At 49.7% G+C, this 20,989-nt stretch overlaps 1 protein-coding gene and 1 long non-coding RNA gene across 10 annotated transcripts in view; one reads left to right on the top strand and one right to left on the bottom strand.

Moving 5' to 3' along the window:
- Positions 1–7,587: 7,587 nt before the first annotated feature.
- LOC140632475 (uncharacterized) lies at positions 7,588–20,931 on the bottom strand. Of its 2 annotated transcripts, none has more exons than XR_012030071.1 (3): positions 20,749–20,931; positions 14,214–14,327; positions 7,588–12,798 (listed from the first exon to the last, which is right to left on the bottom strand). It is a non-coding gene; the product is annotated as an uncharacterized lncRNA (long non-coding RNA). The 2 variants fall into 2 exon arrangements; XR_012030070.1 differs by lacking the exon at positions 20,749–20,931 and adding an exon at positions 15,710–15,783.
- TCOF1 (treacle ribosome biogenesis factor 1) overlaps positions 20,299–20,989 on the top strand; it is a 39,424-nt gene continuing 38,733 nt past the window's right edge. For 3 of the 8 annotated variants that reach the window (XM_072824524.1, XM_072824522.1, XM_072824521.1), the window contains exon 1: positions 20,300–20,486. In XM_072824524.1, the coding sequence (XP_072680625.1) occupies positions 20,379–20,486 (108 nt within the window). In that variant the 5' untranslated portion in view covers positions 20,300–20,378. The other 5 variants (XM_072824530.1, XM_072824523.1, XM_072824525.1 and 2 more) reach the window with 5 other exon arrangements.

Raw genomic sequence — 20,989 nt, 5'->3', positions numbered from 1 at the left:
GTGTAGGCAGCCAGAGGACAGGGCTACACCTACATTTACTGAGCCTCACATCCTCAGCCCAGCACAGTGCTCAACACCAAAGATGCTCAATAAATAATTAGCAAATGGATACACGTATGTCTGAAAAGCAGTATGGTAGGTATTATTAGTAAAAACTGAGGTTGGAGTCAGATGCAATCAAGCTAGAACTCCTTAACCATAAGCTTTAAAGAGAGAAAGCCCCTGACCAACGCTCCCCTTTGTGTTTGCCTCCAGGCTCAAACACCTGCATCAGCCCAGTCTAGAGGTGTGGGGGGGGGGGGGGGTGAGGGGAGAGAACAAGAACCCAATAACTTATTTTAACTAACTAGAGGAAACATCACAACTACAGGCAACCTTACCCCACCCAATATTCATTCGTTTATCTCAAAAACATTTCTTGAGAACATCTGTGCTGCTGAGGCTGCAGAGAGGGTTGGGGGGATAGGCATGGATAGGATCTGGTTCCTAGCCCCAGCTCAGAGAGGCACTTTTTGTATGACCTTAGACAAGTTTCTTCATAGTAGTCTTGTCTCCTCATCTCTAAACTTGAGAAGTTGGACTTGATGATATCATCTAAGGATTCTTTCCTTTCTTATTATCTGTGATCAAGCTGCAGGTCCCTCTGCAGGGAAGGAATGGAGATTTTCTTAAGGATCTGGGAAGTTGTCCATGCATTAAGCATTATCTGCAAACTAAATACATGAAATTATAACTCATCTCCTTGCATGTGTGTTGGAGCGGGATGGCTAATGCACTTCACAAAAGGGGCTCCAACTTTGAAAGGTAGAACCTCTACCAGGAGTCGCCCTGTCTCCCTCTGGTCCTAACTCTCGGAGCTTACAGTTTTGCAAATAAGATAGAATCCAAGTAACTTGACTACAAGGCAAAAAACAGACATGGGTTCTAAAGGTTCAGAGACAGACAAGACCTCAGTGACCTTTAAGGGGTCCCATCCCACTGAGAATCTGAGAAAAGGACTAACTGCCACTGGCAGGATGTCCTCATGCACCAGATTTTATGTCCAATTACCTAGTGGTCACAGGTCTCCTGATTCATCTCACAGACCTCAGATTAAGAATTCTTTATTTAGAGAAACCCATCAACAGATGTCAGGCAGGTCTGGAGCAAATGCCTAACTTGAATTCTTGAACAAAACCACCATGGAGGCTATTAGGAGAGACTAGGGCCACACAGGGTCCATGCCCCTGGGACTCGGGGGCAGGGGTTGCTGATGAGGTAGCAAAGGGAGGGTGGGGAGGAAGCTTAGATAAAATAAACCATGAGCCATCCTCTCTGTTCCTTCTACTAGACAAAGCAATTCTTTAAGCTGTTCTAAAAGACCGAACTCATAAGCTTCAAAACATAAACAAGCAGAGCCTCTTAAATCATTGGGGAATTGTCTATGAATATAATTATTGGATTACATTGTTCATAATAAAGAGAGACTGAGCTGAGAGTCCACAACCTCTGTGATTGGGTAGAGAAGGGCAGAGAATCAGGAAGGGTCCCCATTGGGATGAGACCCCCAAAATGATCCTGCTCACAAGTAAGACCACCAGCTGGAAAACTCTGCCTCCTTGCCATGAACATGTTCCTTGGAGTGCTAGAAACCTGATGGACAAGTAAGATTTTTCAAGTGAAATATGCTTTTGATCCTTAAGTGGTAATGATTTTGAAAGTCACAGCCACAGCCGCCAACACTAACAATTACACCCAGCAGTCTCATGGCCTAGGACAAAGGACCCAATGGCCAAGTGCAGTTTGATTGAGGCTGCCTGGCAGCTGAGGGCTCGGACCCCCTGAGTGAGGGTGGGGGCGGACTGGCTGGGGAGGAGAGAGGAAGTTCAGGCTGCTGAAAACCGCCTTCTCCCACTTTGCAGTATATCTGAATTGCCTAAGCTTTTTATTACCACGCAGGTTCTGATTCAATAGATCTGGGGTACACCTGGCAATCTGTATTTCCAGCAACCTACCAGGTAATGCTGATGACACCAGTTCTCAGGCCATGCTTTTATAGCAAGCTTCAAGGGAATGGCCCTGACAGCAGAGCATGGCTAAGCCCATGAACTTCGGAGTCAGGTAGACCTAGGTTCAAATCCTGACTTCCCCATTCCACTAGCTAACTAACCTCAATTACTGAGCTTCCTTGAAACTCAGCTCCTTACCTATCAAATATGAGTTAGAGGCAGGATTATTTGTTCATTCAACAAATAGGTATTTAGCGTCAACTTTGTGTCAGGCTTGGGCAGGCCCCGGGGATGCAGGGGTGAGTCAAAACAGGGCCGGGTTCGACAATCTTAGAGATAATGGATGTGAAGTCATCAGCACAGGGCCTGGTACATGGTAAGCACTCAACAAATGATATCTATTTTTATTAAGAGGGGGAGGAGTATCAGCCATTTTAAGCATCCAGGGGAAAGAATGCTTCTGTTAAATGCTGACTGCATAGAAAGATTTGGAATTCATTCTGTGAACCAGGGGACCCAGATGCGAAGAGTATACAGTCCCTCTCTCCTTGAGGAGCTCCTGGTTTTAGTGGAAAGATGGGTGTGTAGCCTGAGTGGCCCCAGTAAGCCACCCCACTCTCCCCGATGGTATGCGTCAACATGAGTTCATTCACTCTATTCTCACACTTGGTCCTGGCCACCAGCCTCTGCTCACTTCTCCAAGCTGGCACTGCTTCTGTCTTGATTGTCACACCTCAACTTTACTCTTCTTACTCTGCCAGCCAGACAGCCCGTAGACCTCCTACTCAGAGCCAGGCACCACTCTGTGGGCCTCCCTACCTCCCTGGCCAGGGGGCCATACCAGTCAATCAATCCAGACACTGAACAAACAATGATGTCGTGGCATCCTGAGACGGAAAGTCACACACTTGGCCTGCTCTCCAAATCTTCATACTATCCTCAAGGAAAGGCCTAGCTGGGCTGGGATAGGTTTAATCCAGAGGTTAGAGTTCTCAGAGGAAGGAAAGGCAGCTTGCTTCCAGGTGGGCTTAGCTTGGACACCTGGGTCTGGGCCTCCCTGTGCCTTCTTCCTGGTGTAGGCTTTGCTGCAGTGGGGTTCTAAGTCAAGGCCAGAGAAAAGGAACAGGGCGACATTTCAAGGAATAGCCAATGACAGGAGACCCAGAAGCAGCCCCAACCTTCAAATGAACTGCAAGTGACAGGGCCTCTTACAAAACCATCAGGGGCAGTGCTAGGCCTTGGGGACACAGTGAGGATCAGGGCCGAGCCCCTGCCCTCATGGAGCTTACAGTCTAGCCAAGAAAGCCTACGTGCTGGCATTCCATCACTGCTTGTTGGGCACTGTCAGGGGGGCAGCCGTCAGCAGTTCTTCCCCCGAGGCAGGACTTCAGCGGAGACCCATAGGAGAAGGGAGGCCAGGAGGGCAAGCATTCCAAGATAGATAAACAGCTCACGTGCAGTCTGGATCAAGAAGACTGGTCTGTAGGTCGAAGCCACAAGTGTGGGAAATTAGCATAGTGAGGAAGGAGGCCAGGGGCAGACCACAGAGGGTTGACCTCTCTAAGGAGCGGGGGGCTCTTCTGAGGGCAGTTGAGGGTTCCACGGTACAATTCAGCAGCACAATCACTCATCCCCGTTTATGGATGGGGAAACCGAGGCACCGAAGAGCAGTAGGTCACTGGCCTGAGGTTACACAACCAGAAAGTGGCAGGGCCAGGATTCCATTGCGGCAGCCTGAGGCCAGAGCCTATACTCCCAAGCACATGGTTACGTACATCCACAGACACCAATTCACGTATGTTAAAATTTAAAAAGAAAGAAAAGAAAGAAAAGAAAGAAGAAAGAAAGAAAGAAAGAAAGAAAGAAAGAAAGAAAGAAAGAAAGAAAGAAAGAAAGAAAGAAAGAAAAAGAAAGAAAAAGAAAGAAAAAGGAAAGAAAGAAAGAAAGAAAAGAAAGAAAGAAAGAAAGAAGAAAGAAAAGAAAGAAAGAAAGAAAGAAAGAAAGAAAGAAAGAAAGAAAGAAAGAAAGAAAGAAAGAAAGAAAGAAAGAAAGAAAGAAAGAGAAAGAAAGAAAGAAAGAAAGAGAAAGAAAGAAAGAAAGAAAGAAAGAAGAAAACTGTACCCCGGGCACTGGGCTCAGCCAGAGCCCATCCAGGCAAATTCTATTTAAACCCACTTAACAAGGAGCCTCTTAATGATCTCATTAGCCCGGACAGGGCCCTTAGGAGACTTGAGGCCAGGCCCTGCTTTAAATGGGGCTCCTCTGAAGTGGCCACCGCCTGAAGCGGCCACCTGAGAGGGCGGGCACAAAGCCAGCCTGCGAGCCCCGCACCCGCTGGGCCAGGCGCCACGGGGCTGCTGGCCCGGTGAGACTCAGCCTCGGTGGGGCCCAGGGCGCCCGTCGGGTTTCCATTAGCTCCATCCCAGCCACCCTGTCCGCAGGCTTGTACGGACGGGTGGTCTGGCCCGCCACAGACAGCTCCTGCGCCATGATGGCGGCAGCCGGGAGCCTGTGGCCTTCCTCAGGCTTCACCCTCTCAGGGTCGGACTTCCGGCCCCCTCAGCCCTGGTCTGGCTCATGACCATGCCGGGGTTCTCCGTGACCCCAGACTCAACCTCCACCCTCTGTATCCCTCATTTCCTTCCGTCAGTCCTCCTGTTTTCCGGACTGACCGATTCTGATCTGTCCATGACCCCCTGATCCTCCGGGAGAGTTGCCATGGAGACCCCGACCAGACAGTCCCCCATCCACATGGATGCCTGCCTCTCTGGGCAGCTCTGGGTCCAGCATGAAGGGCGAGGGTCAGCATCCCGGCAGGGCCATGCCACCTTCCGAGCTGCCCCAGGAAGGCTCAGAGTGAGTGACCTTCTGAGAAATGAGCACCTGGCCAATCGTCCCACCGCAGGGTGCAAAATCCAGACAGGCAGAAGGAACTGATTCACCTTTCCAGAACTACAAGCCGAGGCCCTCCCAGCAGGCTGCGGCTGAGGCCCCTGCCTATTAATAGTCAAGCAGCTGTTTGCCTCCCTGAATGAGACTCTTTATTTGCAAGCTGCGTTGACAAAACAGATCCCGCTCCTTCCTGCCGGCAATATTTGGGGATGCAGGGGCCGCAGGGAGATGTTCCTTCCTTCCAGGGAAGTTGAAAAGGTCAGTGCAGGAAGAGACCTTAGTGGTGACCCCCCTCAACATTGAGGAGGCCGAAACTAAGCCCGTTATTACCATCCCCTCGGCCCCCTCCCTCAGTCCTCCTCCCATGTTCCCAGCATCAGCCAAGGGCCCCATTCCTCCTCAAATACTGCCTCCTGGATAATCTCCCCCTCCTTTGTCCCAGCCTCAATCTAGAAGCTCCCAAGTCAAGTCCTTGGGTGACTGCATCCCTGCTGACATCCAGGACTCATCTTCTGTGCCCCCAGCCTTTCGATCCACTGTGTCTGTGACTGTGTGTTCTCGCTGAGCTCCTGGCCTTTGCACATGCTATTTCCTCTGCCTGGGGCTCTTTTTTCCCTGCCGTCTTCCCGTGTTCAGTGGTCCCTTACATCTTGGTCTAAAAGAGACCAGGAAGCTTTGTCTCCTGGTACCCACCTCAGGGTGCTTTCATGCTCTGCTGAATTTACCCCCTCAGCTGAAGTTCTAGGAGGGTAAAGTGAGGCCTCTTTTTTTTTTTTTTCATTGCATTTCTCTGACAGCCACAAGGACACTGTATGACATAGAACTAAATCAGAGGGCTTATAAATTTTTTCTCCTTCCCCAGACCTCCACAGTCTGATCAATCACTCAACCCTATTAATTCAACCCGGTTAAGAACAGGTGCTATGGAAATGTCGGTTTGAATCATGGTCCTGCCACTTACCAGTTGAGAGACCTTGGGTAAGTCACTTAGCCTTGCAAAACCTTAGTTTCCTCACCTGTGAAACAGAGCCAGCCATCGTGCCTGCCTCGTAACATTGTGGTAAGGAGTCAATGAGATAATGCTTGTAAAATGTCTAGCCCAATGCCTGACATATTCAGCAAATGTGAGCTGCAAAAATAACTTTCAACATTTTGATTTGAAGCAGAATCTCTCACCCATCCCTGCCTCCCCATTAACTACCACCCATGATAGTTGTTGCTGCACAGCACATGCTTTGAGAAATGCCTGTCTAGGCTAACTCCCCTGCTACTGAACAGGCAAAGCGTGGAAGGAACAGAGAGAAAAGCCATGAATCTAAGGGTTAGGTACTGTCACATGCCTGCATCTCTGCTTACTGGCCAGGGTAGCTGAGCCTGTGGCCACCTGCTGGCCCAAGAGATTGCAATGGCTGGCCTCCCAGGGAAAAACCAGGCACCAAGGAGCTGGCTGTCTTCATATCAGAGCAGCCTAGGCATGTGTTTTGGGTCCCCAAACCCCCCAGAGTGCCCAAGGCATGTTTTTGCCAGGAGTTAATGGACTTTGTTCCTTCTCTGCCTGATGAGGGTAGAGAGGGGCTGATAGAGGGTTAGGGAGGAAGGAGGCATTCATTCAAGCCTTGGAGCTGGAGCTCTTTGCTTCCAAGAGGTTGTTTGCTTGCTCCTCTAAGCTTCAAAGCCTTCTTAAATTGTCTTCAAAGAGTGAGCACTAATCTCTGCTTCCTACAGGACTTTTCAGTGCCCAAAGCACATTTACTTCTATGACCTCACTGGGTCTCTTAGCTGTCCTCCCTGTGAGCAGAGAGTAAGGCTCTCCCCAACTTGGCTGATGATACATTTGAGGCTCAGAAAAGGCCAAATGCCTTGCCCAAGGCCACAGAATGAGGACGTAACCACGCCAAGGCTGGAGCCGGGATCTCCTGGCTTCCCATCTAGCACACTTACCTGGCTGTTGTTCAAGATGAGTAGCTAGCGGAATGCTCTCTAAGCTCTTCAAGGCCTGGACCCTTTAAGCAAATAGCTCTAGGCTCCAAAAACATATGAAAAGATGTTCAACCTCATGGGGATTCAGAGAAGTACAAATTAAGACCATTGTGAGTTACCATTTTACACCCACGAGATTGGCAAAAAAATAAGGAGCCTGACAATACCAAGTGTTGGCAAGGATGTGGGTACTGCTGACAGGAGTGTCTGTGGGGATAAGTGATTCAGAAAACCATCTGGTATTATCTTATAAAGTTGATCATTCACTTTCCCTACAGCATAGCAATTCCACTCCCGGGCATGTATATTCCAAGGTATGTATACATGAATGCTTATCATTTGGACCACACTGGTTATTAAAATTTTGAAATAAATTCAGGCCAGTTGGTAAATAGCTGCTACTCCAAGTCTCTGTCCACCCATCCCCTTTACCGTGTGACCCTACTGCCCCTCCCCATGTTCTGGCTGCCCCAGCTCCTCTCCTGGGGACCCTTCCAACATTCCCATGATCCAGCAACAGTAAGGTTAACATCTAGCCTCTCATAATACCTCTAGGACTAGGTTCCAGCTCCATGGTATTCATTCTGATTACTCGGTGCCCTTACCCTTCCGATTGTTTGTTATTATTATATACACCCCAGAGAAACTCTTGTTCACATGCACAAAGAGAAATGCACAAGTTTATTCATAGCATCAGTGTTCTTGGTAGACACAAGAGCAACTGCAACAGCCACAATAACAAATCAACTATAAATAACTTGATGTGCGTGGACGGAAGATGCCCATCTGAGCCTCATCCTTCTGTTGGGTCCGAGAAGTGCTCAGAGGCTCTGGGCAGATGAAGGAGACAGGTGGGCCTTTCAGTGAGGCCCAAGCCCCATCTGATGTCATGTTGGATAGCAGGTACGGAGCCCTCATTTCTGTGCCAGGTGTTACATTCCTTAGGGTTGTATCTTACTTCCCAGCTGAGGCGGCAGTTACCATGCTTCATTCCATTTCACAGGGAAGGAAGCCGAAACATAAAGAAGTACAGTGGTTTGCCCAAGGTCACACACTGTCAAGCTAGAGTTTGAGGTCACGTCTGTTGGATTCCAAAGCCCAAATTCTTCTTCACCACTGTGGGCTCACTGCCACAGAGTAGGGGCTTCTGGGGTGTAGGACCTGCTCTCCTCAGAATCCCCAGCATCTAGCACAGAGCCTGGCATATGGAAGATGCTCAGCAAACAGAGACTTGATATCACAAATTAGTCAGTCAGCCTGTTGTGTCAGACCTCAGCCTCTGACCTGGCCTTGCTCCTGTCTGGTCCCTGAAATCCAGGCCAGAAGGTCATGTATCCCTCCAATTCCACTTCCAGATCTCTTGACTTTGAACCTGGGCTTGTTAGTCATGTCTCTGGGAGAGGCCCCTCCAAATATTTAAACACAAAGAACTGGACTTGGGGCACCCGGATGGCTCAGTGGTTGAACGTCTGCCTTTGGCTCAGGTGGTGATCCCAAGGTCCTGGGATCAAGTCCCACATCAGGCTCTCTGCAGGGAACCTGCTTCTCCTTCTGCCTATGTCTCTGCCTCTCTCTGTGTGTCTCTCATGAATAAATAAATAAAATCTTCAAAACAAAAAACAAAACAAAAAACACACACAAAGAACTGGACTCTAGTTATGGATTCCTTTATTTTTTAGATGTTGATTGAGCACCTACTACATGAAGTGCAGAGCTCAGCTTGGGAGAAACAGCACTGACCAGAAATCATCCTTGCTTTCTGAAGCTCTCAGCCTGTCCTGGGTGACCCAACCCTGAAACCACATCCTCCCAAAGAGCGGGTGCTGAAATGAAGCCCATGTGCTTGGCTTAGTGGCCCTTCAACCGGTCAAAGTGGTCAATCAAATTGTCTGGCACTGCATCACTTAGTTGGGTGTTCTGTCCCCACATGCCTCCTATCTGACCTTTTGCCTGAGAAAGAATTTGTTTTTGCTCCGGGAAGAGAGGTAGAGCTATGGAAAGTCCAACGTGCTCATTTATTTGTTTGGTTTCCTTAATTTAATCTATTTAACAAATAAAAATAAAGATAATGTGTTTGCCCAAATAGTGACAGGCTCCACCTGATGTGTTATTATGACACTTCTGGAATTAAAATCACACCACTGCGGCTAATGACTTCAGTGCCCAGGGCAGTGGGGAAGTGCCAGGTGGGGTTAGGTTCCTGAGCCCCCGCCACAGCTCTACCAGTAACTGATGTTGGAAAACTCATTTGGCCTCTTCAAGCCTGTTTCCTTCCTTTATGAAACGAGAGTTGAAGCCGCTCAGAAAGACAACTTTCACATTCGCTACCTCATTTTGCCGTCATGATATTCTATGAGGAAGTCTCTTTGGTCCTAATTTATCAGTGGAGAAATGAAAGCAGAAGAGTCAGAAGAATCCAGATGACTCAGCCAATAAGCAACAGAGACAGGACCTCAATCCCGGCTCCCAGTCCCTGTCTGCCATCCTCTTGTCTTCACCAGGGTTTCTCAAACTTGGGAAATGGACATATGCCTTAAAAAATTTCTCACTGACCTTAAGAATATTTCCAGGGACCTTAGGGATCTTACAGACACAAAAATATAAGAACCTTCTCAGTTTGATCTTTGTGGAAATCTTGGTTTGTGGAGGGGGCTGTAGCATCACTGATTATCCCAGTGCCAAAGCGATCATAAATGCAAACACCAACACAGGTATAGTCACAAGACCATGCGACATTATCAGGCAGACATCCAGACAATCCAAAAATATTATCCTTAATTGTTTTAGCTTATCACTGGAACAAACACACAAAAAAAATTAAAGTCTAAAGGAACTTGTGGGGAACACCACCCCCCAATCTGAGATTCTGTAAGGCTGCCTTCACATTGCCTGAAAACCCCTCCCAGTTCTAACATTCTTTGAGTTTCCCTGGTAACCATCTGCTGGTGGAAATGACAATTAAGCTGTTCAGCTGCCTGGTTCACTTAGTTCCCCCATTATGGCTCCGTGCCAGGGTCAAGAAGGCCTGAATTTACCCACCTGCAGTGACATGCCAAAGGAAGAGGGAACCTCCCAAGCCCAGGGATGAGTCTCAAAACAAGGAGTCCGAAAAGCCTAAACCTGGATGAACATCATTCATTTCTCCACCACCCCATCCACTAACCCATCCGTTCTTCAAATATTCACTCCTGCCCGTTATATTCTAGGTCCTAAATTTGGGAGAGAGAAGATAGGGTGGAAAAAAAAATAAGCAAAGTTTACCAAAATGTATATAATGTGCTACTCTCAATGTTATATAAATGCATATATGTATATACCCTCCAATAACATTGCTTCCTCCTGGGCGGCTGGGGAGAAGGGTGGGAAGCTGGGAGACTTTTCTCCACATCCTTTTTGTACCTTTCTAGTTTTTACATCATGTGTGTGTATTGGCGATGCCAGAAATAAGTTTCAGTTGTAAACAACACTCCTGACTGCCATCCCAGTGCTCTGGTCACTTGAGCGGGCCAACCTCTCTGTGATGGTGGTATTGGTGGTGGAGTGATTTAGGGTGAGCAGAGTGAACAGTAAGAATCTTTTGGCCTTACTCTCCACGGGCTCTGTGGTCTTGTTCAAATGGCTGCTCACCCCAGAGGGTTCTGCCCACCTCCCCCCAGGCTTGACCCTGCCCCAGCAGGGTGCTGGGCCCAGGATGAATTGCTTGGAGGTAATGGGGGTACCCCCCTGCTGTGGCCTCAAGAGACCTGTCTGTGTGGGCTGGCATGTGGTCACGTATGAGTGACAGTGACCGGGCACATGTGCTCTTTTCTTTCCCCAAATATTTTCCTTGGACCCTTCAGATGCTCTCCCAAGCCTGCTACCATGGATAATCGGCTTTCAGCTGCCGTGGTGTGCATCCTCCCGCCTCTCCCACAAGATCAGGAATGCAACTCCATACCCACCCCTCCCTCAGGAGTCACCTGACATGGGCTCAGGACCCAGGGCCAGAGTGCAAGGGGAGGAGTGGTGAGCCTGGATTCCACACACCCGGTTCCTCCTGAGACCTAGCCAAGTTCTGAGATGTAGTTAGATTTGAAAAGAATGGATCAATCCCTTTGGACCAGAAAACATTGGGACGTCCATGCTAGATGGGCTTCAGATGGCAGCCTCTCTGGAGACTCTTGTCAATGAGTCCTTCCCCTCTCCCTCCTGCCACGGCCTTCCTCCTTCCAGGTTCACAGCATCCCTGAAGCTCGAGACTGTCCTTATCCCTGTTTTACAAGAGAGGTGACTGGAAACCAGTGGTAAAATAACTTACTCCCAAGTTCACCACACCCGTAAATCTCTCAGGAAGGAATTCCAAGCTGGCCCAGCCCGGGAGCCCATTCTCTTCCCACCTCAGCACAAGGCCTCCTACGGAGGGCGCTATGCCGGCAAAATGGCCTCTGCCTACCACAGACTGCAGAAGCAGAGGGAGAGATTGACACTGTAATTATCTTAAAATGTAAAAATCCTTGTGCATCAAAAGACTCCATAAATAAAGTGCGAAGACAGGCCACCGACTGGCAGAAGGTAGTAGCAACAGGCCCAGAATTCGAGCTCCCACAAATCAGGAAGAACCACACAGACAGCCCAATGGAAACATGGGCCAGAGATACAAAGGCAATTCACAGGAGAGGAAATGCAAGGGACCAGAGAAATGATGAAAACGTTTCAGCCCCACTGATCAGAGACATACAAATTAAAAACACCAATGAGAGGCATTTGGCCCCCATCAGAACAGCATAAATTCCAAAGTCTGACAATTGCTAGCGTGAGTCTGGATGTGGAGCGACAGAAGCTGGCCAGCCCTTCAGATGCAGTCAGGCGGTGGCAGTGGGGGACGGGAAGAAGCTCCTGTGCCCAGGGACCCCTCCCCAGGTGCATGCGGAGACGTGTGCAAGGACATTCATGGCAGTGAGATTTGGATCATGAAAAACTGCAACCAGCTCAAATGCCTATGGACAGGAGAATAGATTAATAGATTGTAGTACATATTTACAATGAAGCGGATTAAAAAAGTGGCAACGTATGTACTGAGCTCTGCACACAACTCGGATCACACAACGCAGATAAATTTCAAACAAAATGTTGAAAGAAAACAAGCAAATTGCAGAAGGCTATGTACAATATTATATCACTCACAAAAACTTGAAAAAATCTGCAAAGCAGTACTTTGCATGTTTTATGGATATATACATATATAGCATAAACATAAAAATATGTACAGGAAAGAGTCATGCCAACCTCAGGGAACAGGGTGGTGACTGTCTCCGGGCAGGAGGGAGGGGAATAGGCTGAGACATTCTGACTTATTGGTGATGTCTTTTTTCACAACCTAGGTTCCGGGAACATGGGAGCTGTATGTATACGTACCTACAGTTTTCACATGTCAAATGTTTAATTTTTTCAAAAAGCAGGGAGCCAGACTGTGGCTCCCAGGTCAGTCGCCTCCCAGGTCACAGATCACTGTTAGAAAATCTCATCTGCAGTTTAGCCATTGCTCCTAATTCTGTTCCTTGAGGATCCCGTGCGATTGTGTAGGCTGGCAAGTGCAGAGAGGAGGCTGCATCTCCCAGCCACCCCCTCCAGCGCCACCCCCTCCACCCCTCGCCACCCCTTCCAGTCTTTAAAGCAGATGGCTGTTCAAACAGCATGTTCTTTTCTGTGGAAAGTCCTTGAGAAGCCCAGACGCAAAGGAGGCTCAAAGAAATCCCACCACATTTGTCAGTGGAGTTCTCCCTGCTAACCACGGACGAGGCTCAACAAGGGATGCTCAGTGGGGAGAACTGAGCTGGGCGTCAGGACATCTGCTGTTGATATGCTGGGTGACTCTGGGTAAGCGACAACCCTCTCTGAGCCTTGGTCTCGCCACAGGAATGCCAGTTAAAACGTGTGGTCCAGTGTGGTGGTTCCAAACCTAGAAGCATCAGAATCAACTGGCGAGCTTTTGAAAGTGTTGAGGCCAGGGCCCCGATAATCGCAATTGCCTGAGGTGGGACCCTGGGAGTGCATTTCTCTTGAATTGCCAGGTGATGCCAATGCACTGGCAAGTTTGGGGATCAGACAGTCATTCCAGGTTGGACATTCACATATGTGAGAGAACTCTGTCCACGCCGCCTTATCTTCTCTCCCCACCCCCAGTGCCTTCCTGTATCTTTGTTAATCATCACCCTGAATAGTTGATGCCAAGCAGGGTGCTGGGTGAGAATGAGGGAGCAGATGAGCTTCCAGAATGCGGCCCCTCTCAGCCTCCCACTCCTTAGTAACCGCAGGGAAGCTGAGAAAGAAGGCGGGGAGGAGGGGCAGGCACTTGCACCCCCCCACAGGTGGAGGAGGGTCTGGTGGGGGGACATGGCCCATCTGCTGAATTCCCACCCCTCTGTTCCAAGGCCCAGTGGCTGAGCTACTGGAAGTGGTGCCTCCCTCCCTGCCCCCCATCCTCAGCAAGGGCAGGGAATCACCACAAATCACAGAGTTCTAGAACATCCGTCAAAGGCAGACCCATGTTTTCTCGATGGAAGCCATTCACGGCCGCCTTACCACCTGTACTATTATTTAATTGCTACTTTCTTTTACATTGACTCACTGCTTTTTTTTCTTGAATGTCTACTTTAGCCCCATTCTAAGCAATAATATCTGTGAAATAACAGGTTTGATGTGCTAGTTATTTTTTTGTCGAATACACATTAAAATAAATACATAAAGATTTCCATTTTAAAATGTCCATCTATTTATCTCCTGAAGCCACTCTGTGCGTCACTGCGCTTTCAGAAACACGGAGCTGGTCCAACCCTCTCCACTTACAGAGATGCAGACTGAGGCACGGGGGACGAGGGGGGGCTGCCACAGGCCATACCACGGGGATGGAACCCCTTATCCCCACAGATGTCCACGCTGGAGATTGGGGGGGGCACCAAAGGGCTTGTGATGGGGCCAAGGGTACCCTGGTGACCTTGACCTTTAGGGAGACCTTTCTCTGGTGGTGCACTGCCCCCTCCTGGTAGGCCCTTCTGCAGTGTGGCTCCTGGGAGGAACATCCAGAACAGAGGGCCTCCTCTGAAGGTGTGAAGCTGAGGCCTTCAGTCAGGGAAGCCATCCCTGAAGAGGTGGTATTCGCACTGGGCTCTGAAGGGTGACCAGACAAGGCCAAGCTCGAGAGCCTATTAGGAAGCTGTGATTCGTCCTCAGGGTCAGTGATTGACCCGGGTAGGGGGGAGATTTGATAGGCCTGAGAGAGAAGCGATGCCAAGTGCAGTGCGGAGAACACAGGGGAGGAGAGAGTGGGGCAGACACAGCTGGAGGGAAGAGAGGCGTGAAGTGGGACGGGCCTACCTCCGCCTCGAGCCCGCGGGGACCTCACCAAGCTGATTCCTGCCTCGGGGGCCTGTTTCCTTATCAGTGAGAAGAGAGAGCCAGGCGTCATGCTCTCCAAGGACACTTCCAGCTCTGAGAAATAAAACCACGTAAATAGGAAATTATGCTGATGAAGTTGTGAATCGCTACACCCCTTTGGCAGTTAATTCTGCTTTAGCTATTAAAATAAACCAGAGCATCCCCTCTGGCCCACTTTCATTCCATTCTACAGAAATTAAAGTTCCGGTCCGTAAGGATGTGTTTAGCAGGGTGTTGAGAGCAGCACTGTTGTATTAGCCAGAAGAGAAGTAACCTGTCCTGTGCTGTCTCCCACTCTGTCACCAGGAGTCCCCCTCCTCCCCGCCTCCCTGCAGGCAGCTGGCCTCCATCCAAACCTTGCCCCTCACCCATTAACTCAGAGCTCCTGGCCTGGGCCTTACCTCACCTTCCTTCTCTAGGAACAGAGCAGGGAACCAGTAAGGTGCTCCATAGGGTGCTCTGAGGGCTAAACCCGTAAGTGTGGGTATGCCTCGCAGCGCAGCGCCAGCTCACGGTAGGTGAGCTGCCACTCTTACTCAAAAGGCTGCAGCAGATCCCAGTCTCTGGAGAAATGGCTCTAATATGTCAGTCGGTGAAAAAAAAGCGAGTTGCAGAATTGTGTGTTTAATATGATCCCCTTTTGTAAAGCAGAAAAGAGAGATGAAAACGGGGAAATGGGAAGGGAGGATTCAAGCCTTATGGCAGGGTGTCTGTGTCTGTCTGAGCCCGGAGGGAGAATGTGAAGGGACCTGACACGGGACCCCAGAGGTTGCTGAGGGTGGGGGTGGAGGGATGGGGTGTTAGAGGGTAGGGAAGTGGGCTGGGAGTGAATGACATGAAGGACCAGCTTTGTCTTTATACAGCCCTGAATCGTTTGACTAATGATTTCAGGATTCACTTTTAAACCTTTTGTCAATCTTTAAAATCTCCAGTGAGATTGAAGAAAAAAGAAAGCAAGAAATTGTCATCCCGGGAGAGGGAAGGAGGCGGTGAGAAACCTACTGGCCTAAGTGACTTGGCCCAGGGAGAACCCATTGTTACAGTAGATGAAAGGGCCGTCTTTGGGTCCTGGGGGCAAAGGCAGCCTTCCCAGACAGGCCCCTCTCTTGAGAGTTCCAATGTCAGAAGGGCCTTTGTCCAACCTCTCCAACCAGAAGAAATGTTGAGGATCAGAGAGGTCAAGAGACTGGCCCAAGGTCACACAGCAGAGCCTGGCCAAAAAAGGGAGTGTCCTGACTCCTGGCTCAGTAGCTTCTCCCCTGTATCATGCTACCTTCCACTCTGTGCAGCAGCCATCCTGCTGGGAAAAGAAGGTTATAACGTCCCACCAGCTTAGCTTCTTTTCCCTCTGTTGATAGTCCCTCCTTCACTCATTTCCTGAGTGCCCTCACTGTGCCCTGCTTGAGAATTCAAGATGACTAAGTCATGCTGCTTACCCGAGAGGCACTCACAGTCGAGTGGTCTGGAAGCTTCTGCCTTCTACCACTAACAAAGACATCTTTTTCTAACTGGTAAAAAAAAAAAGAAAAAAAAATGCTCGGAGGCTAATTTTTTTTTAAATCCACTGTTTTGTTTGCTGCTGTCTTAATTGTTGCCATGTTATATTTTATCAGTTTAATGTTTTAATTTTGTGCTTGGGCCCTGAGGCAATTCAGTGAAGGGTATGATTTAGAAAATCAAGGAAATAAAAAAATTGTCCACAGAAGAGGCAGCCTCCCAGGAGCCAAGGACAAAGCATAAGTGCCTAAAATGAATTTTATTAGGAACAAAACAAAAACAAACAACCTGTTGCCAGACAGAAGGTATTAGACCATCCTGGTTTTGTTTTTGTTTTTTAATTTAATATCGGTTCTTCATTTTTCTCCAAGGTCAGCCAAAGACTCATGACCCAGTACCCTCTCCATTGACTTCTAGAAGCTTCCACATTTCTGCTTCTGGGCTTGTACTCACAATATGTGCCTTACCTGCTCTGCCCTCCTTTCTTCCTCAGGAGACAGACTATAACCACCCTTGCATTTTCCAATATTTGTTGACTGGGGTTAGGAATAACACAGCCAACAAGACAACCTCAAACCTGCCATAGGGGAATTTATTCCCTACTAAAGCATTCATTCTCAATGAGGGTGATAATGCCCCAAAGGGGTGAAAATCAGTTTTTGGAGGGGTGAAAAGAAGCTTTTATTTACAAATTTGTATGCTCATCAGCCTGTTGACTTATCTCAGTCAGTGGCCCATCCGGCCACCCAATCAGGAACCCAGGCATTGCTATCATTTGGAGTTGTCAACTGTCTTCCAGCTCAGGCTGCTGGTTACCAACCTCATGGTGGCCCAATCCATGGTGGCTTCTGCTTTTTCCCTGAAAATTGAGACTCCATCTGTCTCTACTTTCCTCCCTGCCCAGTCTAGGTCCCGGAGCCCAGAGACTGAGCATCTCTCTTGCCAACATTTAGACCCCTGTGCCTCTTTTCCTCACCCATCTGGCAAAACCCAAGGCCTCTAGATAAACCCTACTAAGTACTTTCCCCCTGCCTGCACCTGGGTAGGTGAGCTGTGAAGGAGGAAACCTCTCAGTGAGATGGGATAGGACACACGTAAATTAACGATCACCAGCTTCAAATGGGTTGTCAACATTGTCAGGCAACTGGGGATTTTGTGGGCAAGTTTGCTTCCCAAGTCGGAATGCTCATTCTCCTCCTTCCTCCAGACTCTTCACCACCTCTTCCTCGCTCTCAGCAGAGGACCTTGCCTCCCACTTTGAAGAAAAAATAGAAGCTCAAGATGAAATCTCCCTTAACATCCCACTACAAACCTACATCTACATCTGCACCCATCCTCTCTTTGTTCCTTCTTTTGGTTCTAGAGAAGTCATCCCTCCTCCTCTCCGAGACCAACCCCTCCACCCACATGCCTGATCCCATTCCCTCTTGCACATGCTCCTGAACATCACTTGCTGATTATCTCCCCTATTTCCTACACCCCTAATTAATCTCTCTCCCCTTGATCTGCCTTTAAACAAACCCAGCTCTCTTGCACCTTATAACACACCTCCTCCGACACACACACTGACCCTGTCACATTGTCTCTCTTCTCCCCTTCACACAGAAACTTCTCAAAAGACTCACTGCCTCCCTTACCCCTCCTTCACTCATTAGACCACTGCCACCTGAACTTCTCTGTCACTCCAAGAGGTAGCACTCCCTAAAACCATCAACAATTGCCACAACTGTCATTAAAACAAAGCTCACGGTTCCATCCTCATCCCATCTGACTTCTTAGACCATTCCCCAGGGGCTTGCCCCACTTTCCTGAAACTTTTCCCTTGCCTTCCTTCCCTACACCCACCCTCCTGGGTTTTTTCCTACCTCTCTGTTTGCTCCTTCTTGGCCTTTGCAGGCACATCCTTGTCTGTGCAGCCCTACCCTGGGGGTACACCTCAGGGCTCCCTCCTGGGCCACCTTCTCTCCTCTGTCCGTGTTCTGCTCCTTGGGCAACCTGGCCCTCAGCCACAGCCTCAGTTATCATCTCTCCTCTGACAACTTCCCACCTTCTTGTGGGTCTAAACCCAGGCTCCCAAGTGCCTACCCGACATCTGTACTCTATGTCTCAAAGGCATTCCAAACTCCACCTGGCTAAAGTGGAACTTGTGCTTTTCATGCCCGCTCCCCCTTGTCACCTTCTCCCTGCTCTGCCCCCACCCCAGTCCTCTCCAGTCTCCTCTTTCTCAGGGAAAGTGGCTGCCTGCCAGGCTGCACAGAAACTTTGCAGTCCATCCGATGACACTCCCTCTGCCTTGCCCTCCATTCCAACACATCTCTATGACAACTTTACTTCCTGATGACTCTGGAATCTTCCACCACTCTCCACCTCTGCTGCCACCAGCATCGCCCTATTAAATTCTGCCTGGATGCCTGGCTGCACTCCTAACCCTAACTTGTCTTCCGGCACATACACATATGTACCCTATTCCACTCTCCACTGGGCATTCACACAGGTCACATTAAAATGAAAAATCTATCCTGTCCTTCGTGGACCTACACTGTCAGTGGCTTCGTATCATGCTTAAGATGAAAAGAAAGATCCTTAACATGGAATTTGCCTGTGTCCACCTTCCACCTTCCTCAATCCCCCTGCTTTTCCTCTACACCCTGCTACCAAGGCCTTTTCTCACCTCTTTTCTCTTGCATGGGTTCTTCTCTCTACCCCGGGGGTCTTCCCACACCTTCCACCCAGCCATTCCTCATCCACACATAGTTCAGATTTCCTTGCAAATATCACTTCCTCGGAGAATCCTTCCCCAACCCCCAAGAAAGGATAGATACCTCCTTCCTGTTAAGTGCTTTCACAATAATGGCTAGCATATATATAGGCACAGCACTATTGTTAGACGCTCTTCTGCTTAGAACTCAGTTACTCTTCATGACAACCCTGTGAGGTAGATATTACAATGATCTCTATTTTACAGATGAGGAAGCTGAGGCACAGCGAAGTTATGTAACTTACCCAAAGTTCCCTAGTTAACAAGAAGCAAAGTCAGAATTTGAACCCTAGCTGTGTGACTCCGCACAATATTTACTGTTCCACAAGAAAACTCAATGCTTTTCCTCTCTGCGTGTATGCACTATTTGTAACAATTTGTAACTTCCTACACTGTTTAGCATGTGTCTCTTCCTTCAAACTCTAAACTCTCTGTTGGGGTGGAGACTACTTCATCCCAATAGTAAGTACTGAATAAATATTTTACTCAATGGCTAAACGCAGGTTAGTCTCCTCCCTCTTTCTTCCTCACTGCCTTTGGTCACCTGGTCCTATTCCTGTTTCTTCCTGGAGAAGGAGTTCTTAACTCTAGGTGATTCAATTATGTGCTTATCCATGTCCTAAAACTGGTTTGAAAATGTTATGTCACATTCAAAATTTTCTACAGCAAAGTCTAGGTGGTTCACGCTGTCTTCAGTTTCTCAATGGGTCCATGAAGTTAAAAAGAGCTGATTCAAATATTTCCCAGCCTACCTCATCCTCTCCCTGCCAACCTCCCCTTGACAAGTACAACAGCCTCACATCTAGTTTTGTTCTCCACAAATCCATCCTCCACATTCTGATGATAGCAATCTCTTAAAAACACAAACCCGGGTCACCCTCCTCCATAAAACCAGTCAGAGATTATCTATCACCCTTGGAACAAAGTGCAAGCTCTGCTTAGCAGGAGAGGGTGCTGTAGGGCCTGTTTACTTCTCCATCCTCCTTGTCCTTACTCATCGCCTCTTACCCACAACTGCAGCCCACCAACACAGACTGGGTTCTATGTTTGGGCTTCCCAGCCTATACCAGGGCGATTTCTCCCGTCTATATACAGGCAGTGCCCTCTGCCTGGAATTCCAGTCCTCTCTTCTGCACCTAGAAATTCCTACTCCGTCTTTAAGCCTCAGATGAGATGCCTCTTTGGGGTTAGGTGCCCCTCCTCTGTGCTCCCGAGGCTGTGCCAGTCCTGGACAATGCGCTCAAGGCATTGAACCACAGTTGCTTGGTTACCAGATCTCCCTGTGAGCTTTGAGGGTAGCCACCATTTCTTATCCATCTTTTTATCTCTCCTTCCTAGGTGAGCAGTAGCCTAAGGTACGGTGCTCAAAAACGATTTATGCAGTAAATGAACAATGACAAATAGTCATGGATCGTAAAATCTATGGGAAGTGAATGCATGAGTGGGTAACTGGAAGTTCGGGACCCGAGAGAAATGCAGATTAAGATGTTCAGAGATGAGTAAAACCCTATCGCGGCCGTCACAGCGAACAAGGAGGGCAAATCCCTGCGGTGAGCAAATCCGGAGGGTTTAAGAGGGAGTCATTCATCTCTAGGCCGGGAGGCGGGACCGGCGGGACCACGCCCCCCCGCCAATGGGAAGCCTTGTTACTCGCCGAGCCTCCGCCCCTTTCGTCCGCCGGGGCGGGGCCGGCCGCTCCAGGAGCTAAGACTACATTTCCCGGCGCGCCGCGCGGCGCGGGAGAAAGAGGAGCCGGAAGTGGGGCGCGCGAGGTCCAAGGGCACGAGGGAAGTGGCGGGCGGGGACCGAGGGGGGCGTGCAGGTGAGCGGACAGGCCGAGTTTCGCCGGCATGGCCGAGGCCAGGAAGCGCCGGGAGCTCCTTCCCCTGATCTACCAGCACTTACTGCAGGCGGGCTACGTGCGCGCGGCGCGGGAAGTGAAGGAGCAGAGCGGCCAGGTGAGCGTGCGCGGGCCGTGCGCTCGGGCCGCGTGCAGGAAGGGCTGGAGAGCGGCTGCCTGCGCCCCCTCCCCCGGCGGCCTGGCGGCGCCCAGCGCCCGACCCTGCGGCGCCCCGGGGGGCGGCCGGGGGTCCCGAAGGAGCCGCAGCCTCTGCCGCCCTGTGGCTCCCTGCCCTGGGCCTCAGTTTCCCCAGCCCCGCCGTGGGCGGGCCGGGGTGTGAGATCCGACGCGCAGGGCTTTGTAATTCCCGCGCCCCTTACCTCCACCCCCTTCCTGGTAGTGGCGGTTTAAAGTTTCCCAAGTCCCGGCCACGTGGCTCAGCTCGGCCCGGGACGGCGGGTGGGCTGGAGGGTCGGGTCGCCGATCGTCGATTGTCGGAGGGGTGGATTGCGGCCGCACCCCAGGGAAGGGGGAGGCGGCGAAAGGGAGCGCCAAGAGGAGGGGCCAGTGGCCCCTAATGGAGCTGAAGCTCAGGCCCTCATCCCTCCCGTACCGAGGTAG

Source organism: Canis lupus, chromosome 4, assembly GCF_048164855.1.
Source record: "Canis lupus baileyi chromosome 4, mCanLup2.hap1, whole genome shotgun sequence".
NCBI lineage: Eukaryota > Metazoa > Chordata > Mammalia > Carnivora > Canidae > Canis > Canis lupus.
The sequence above is the reverse complement of the archived record's forward strand: the minus strand, read 5'-3'. Positions and strand labels throughout refer to the sequence as shown.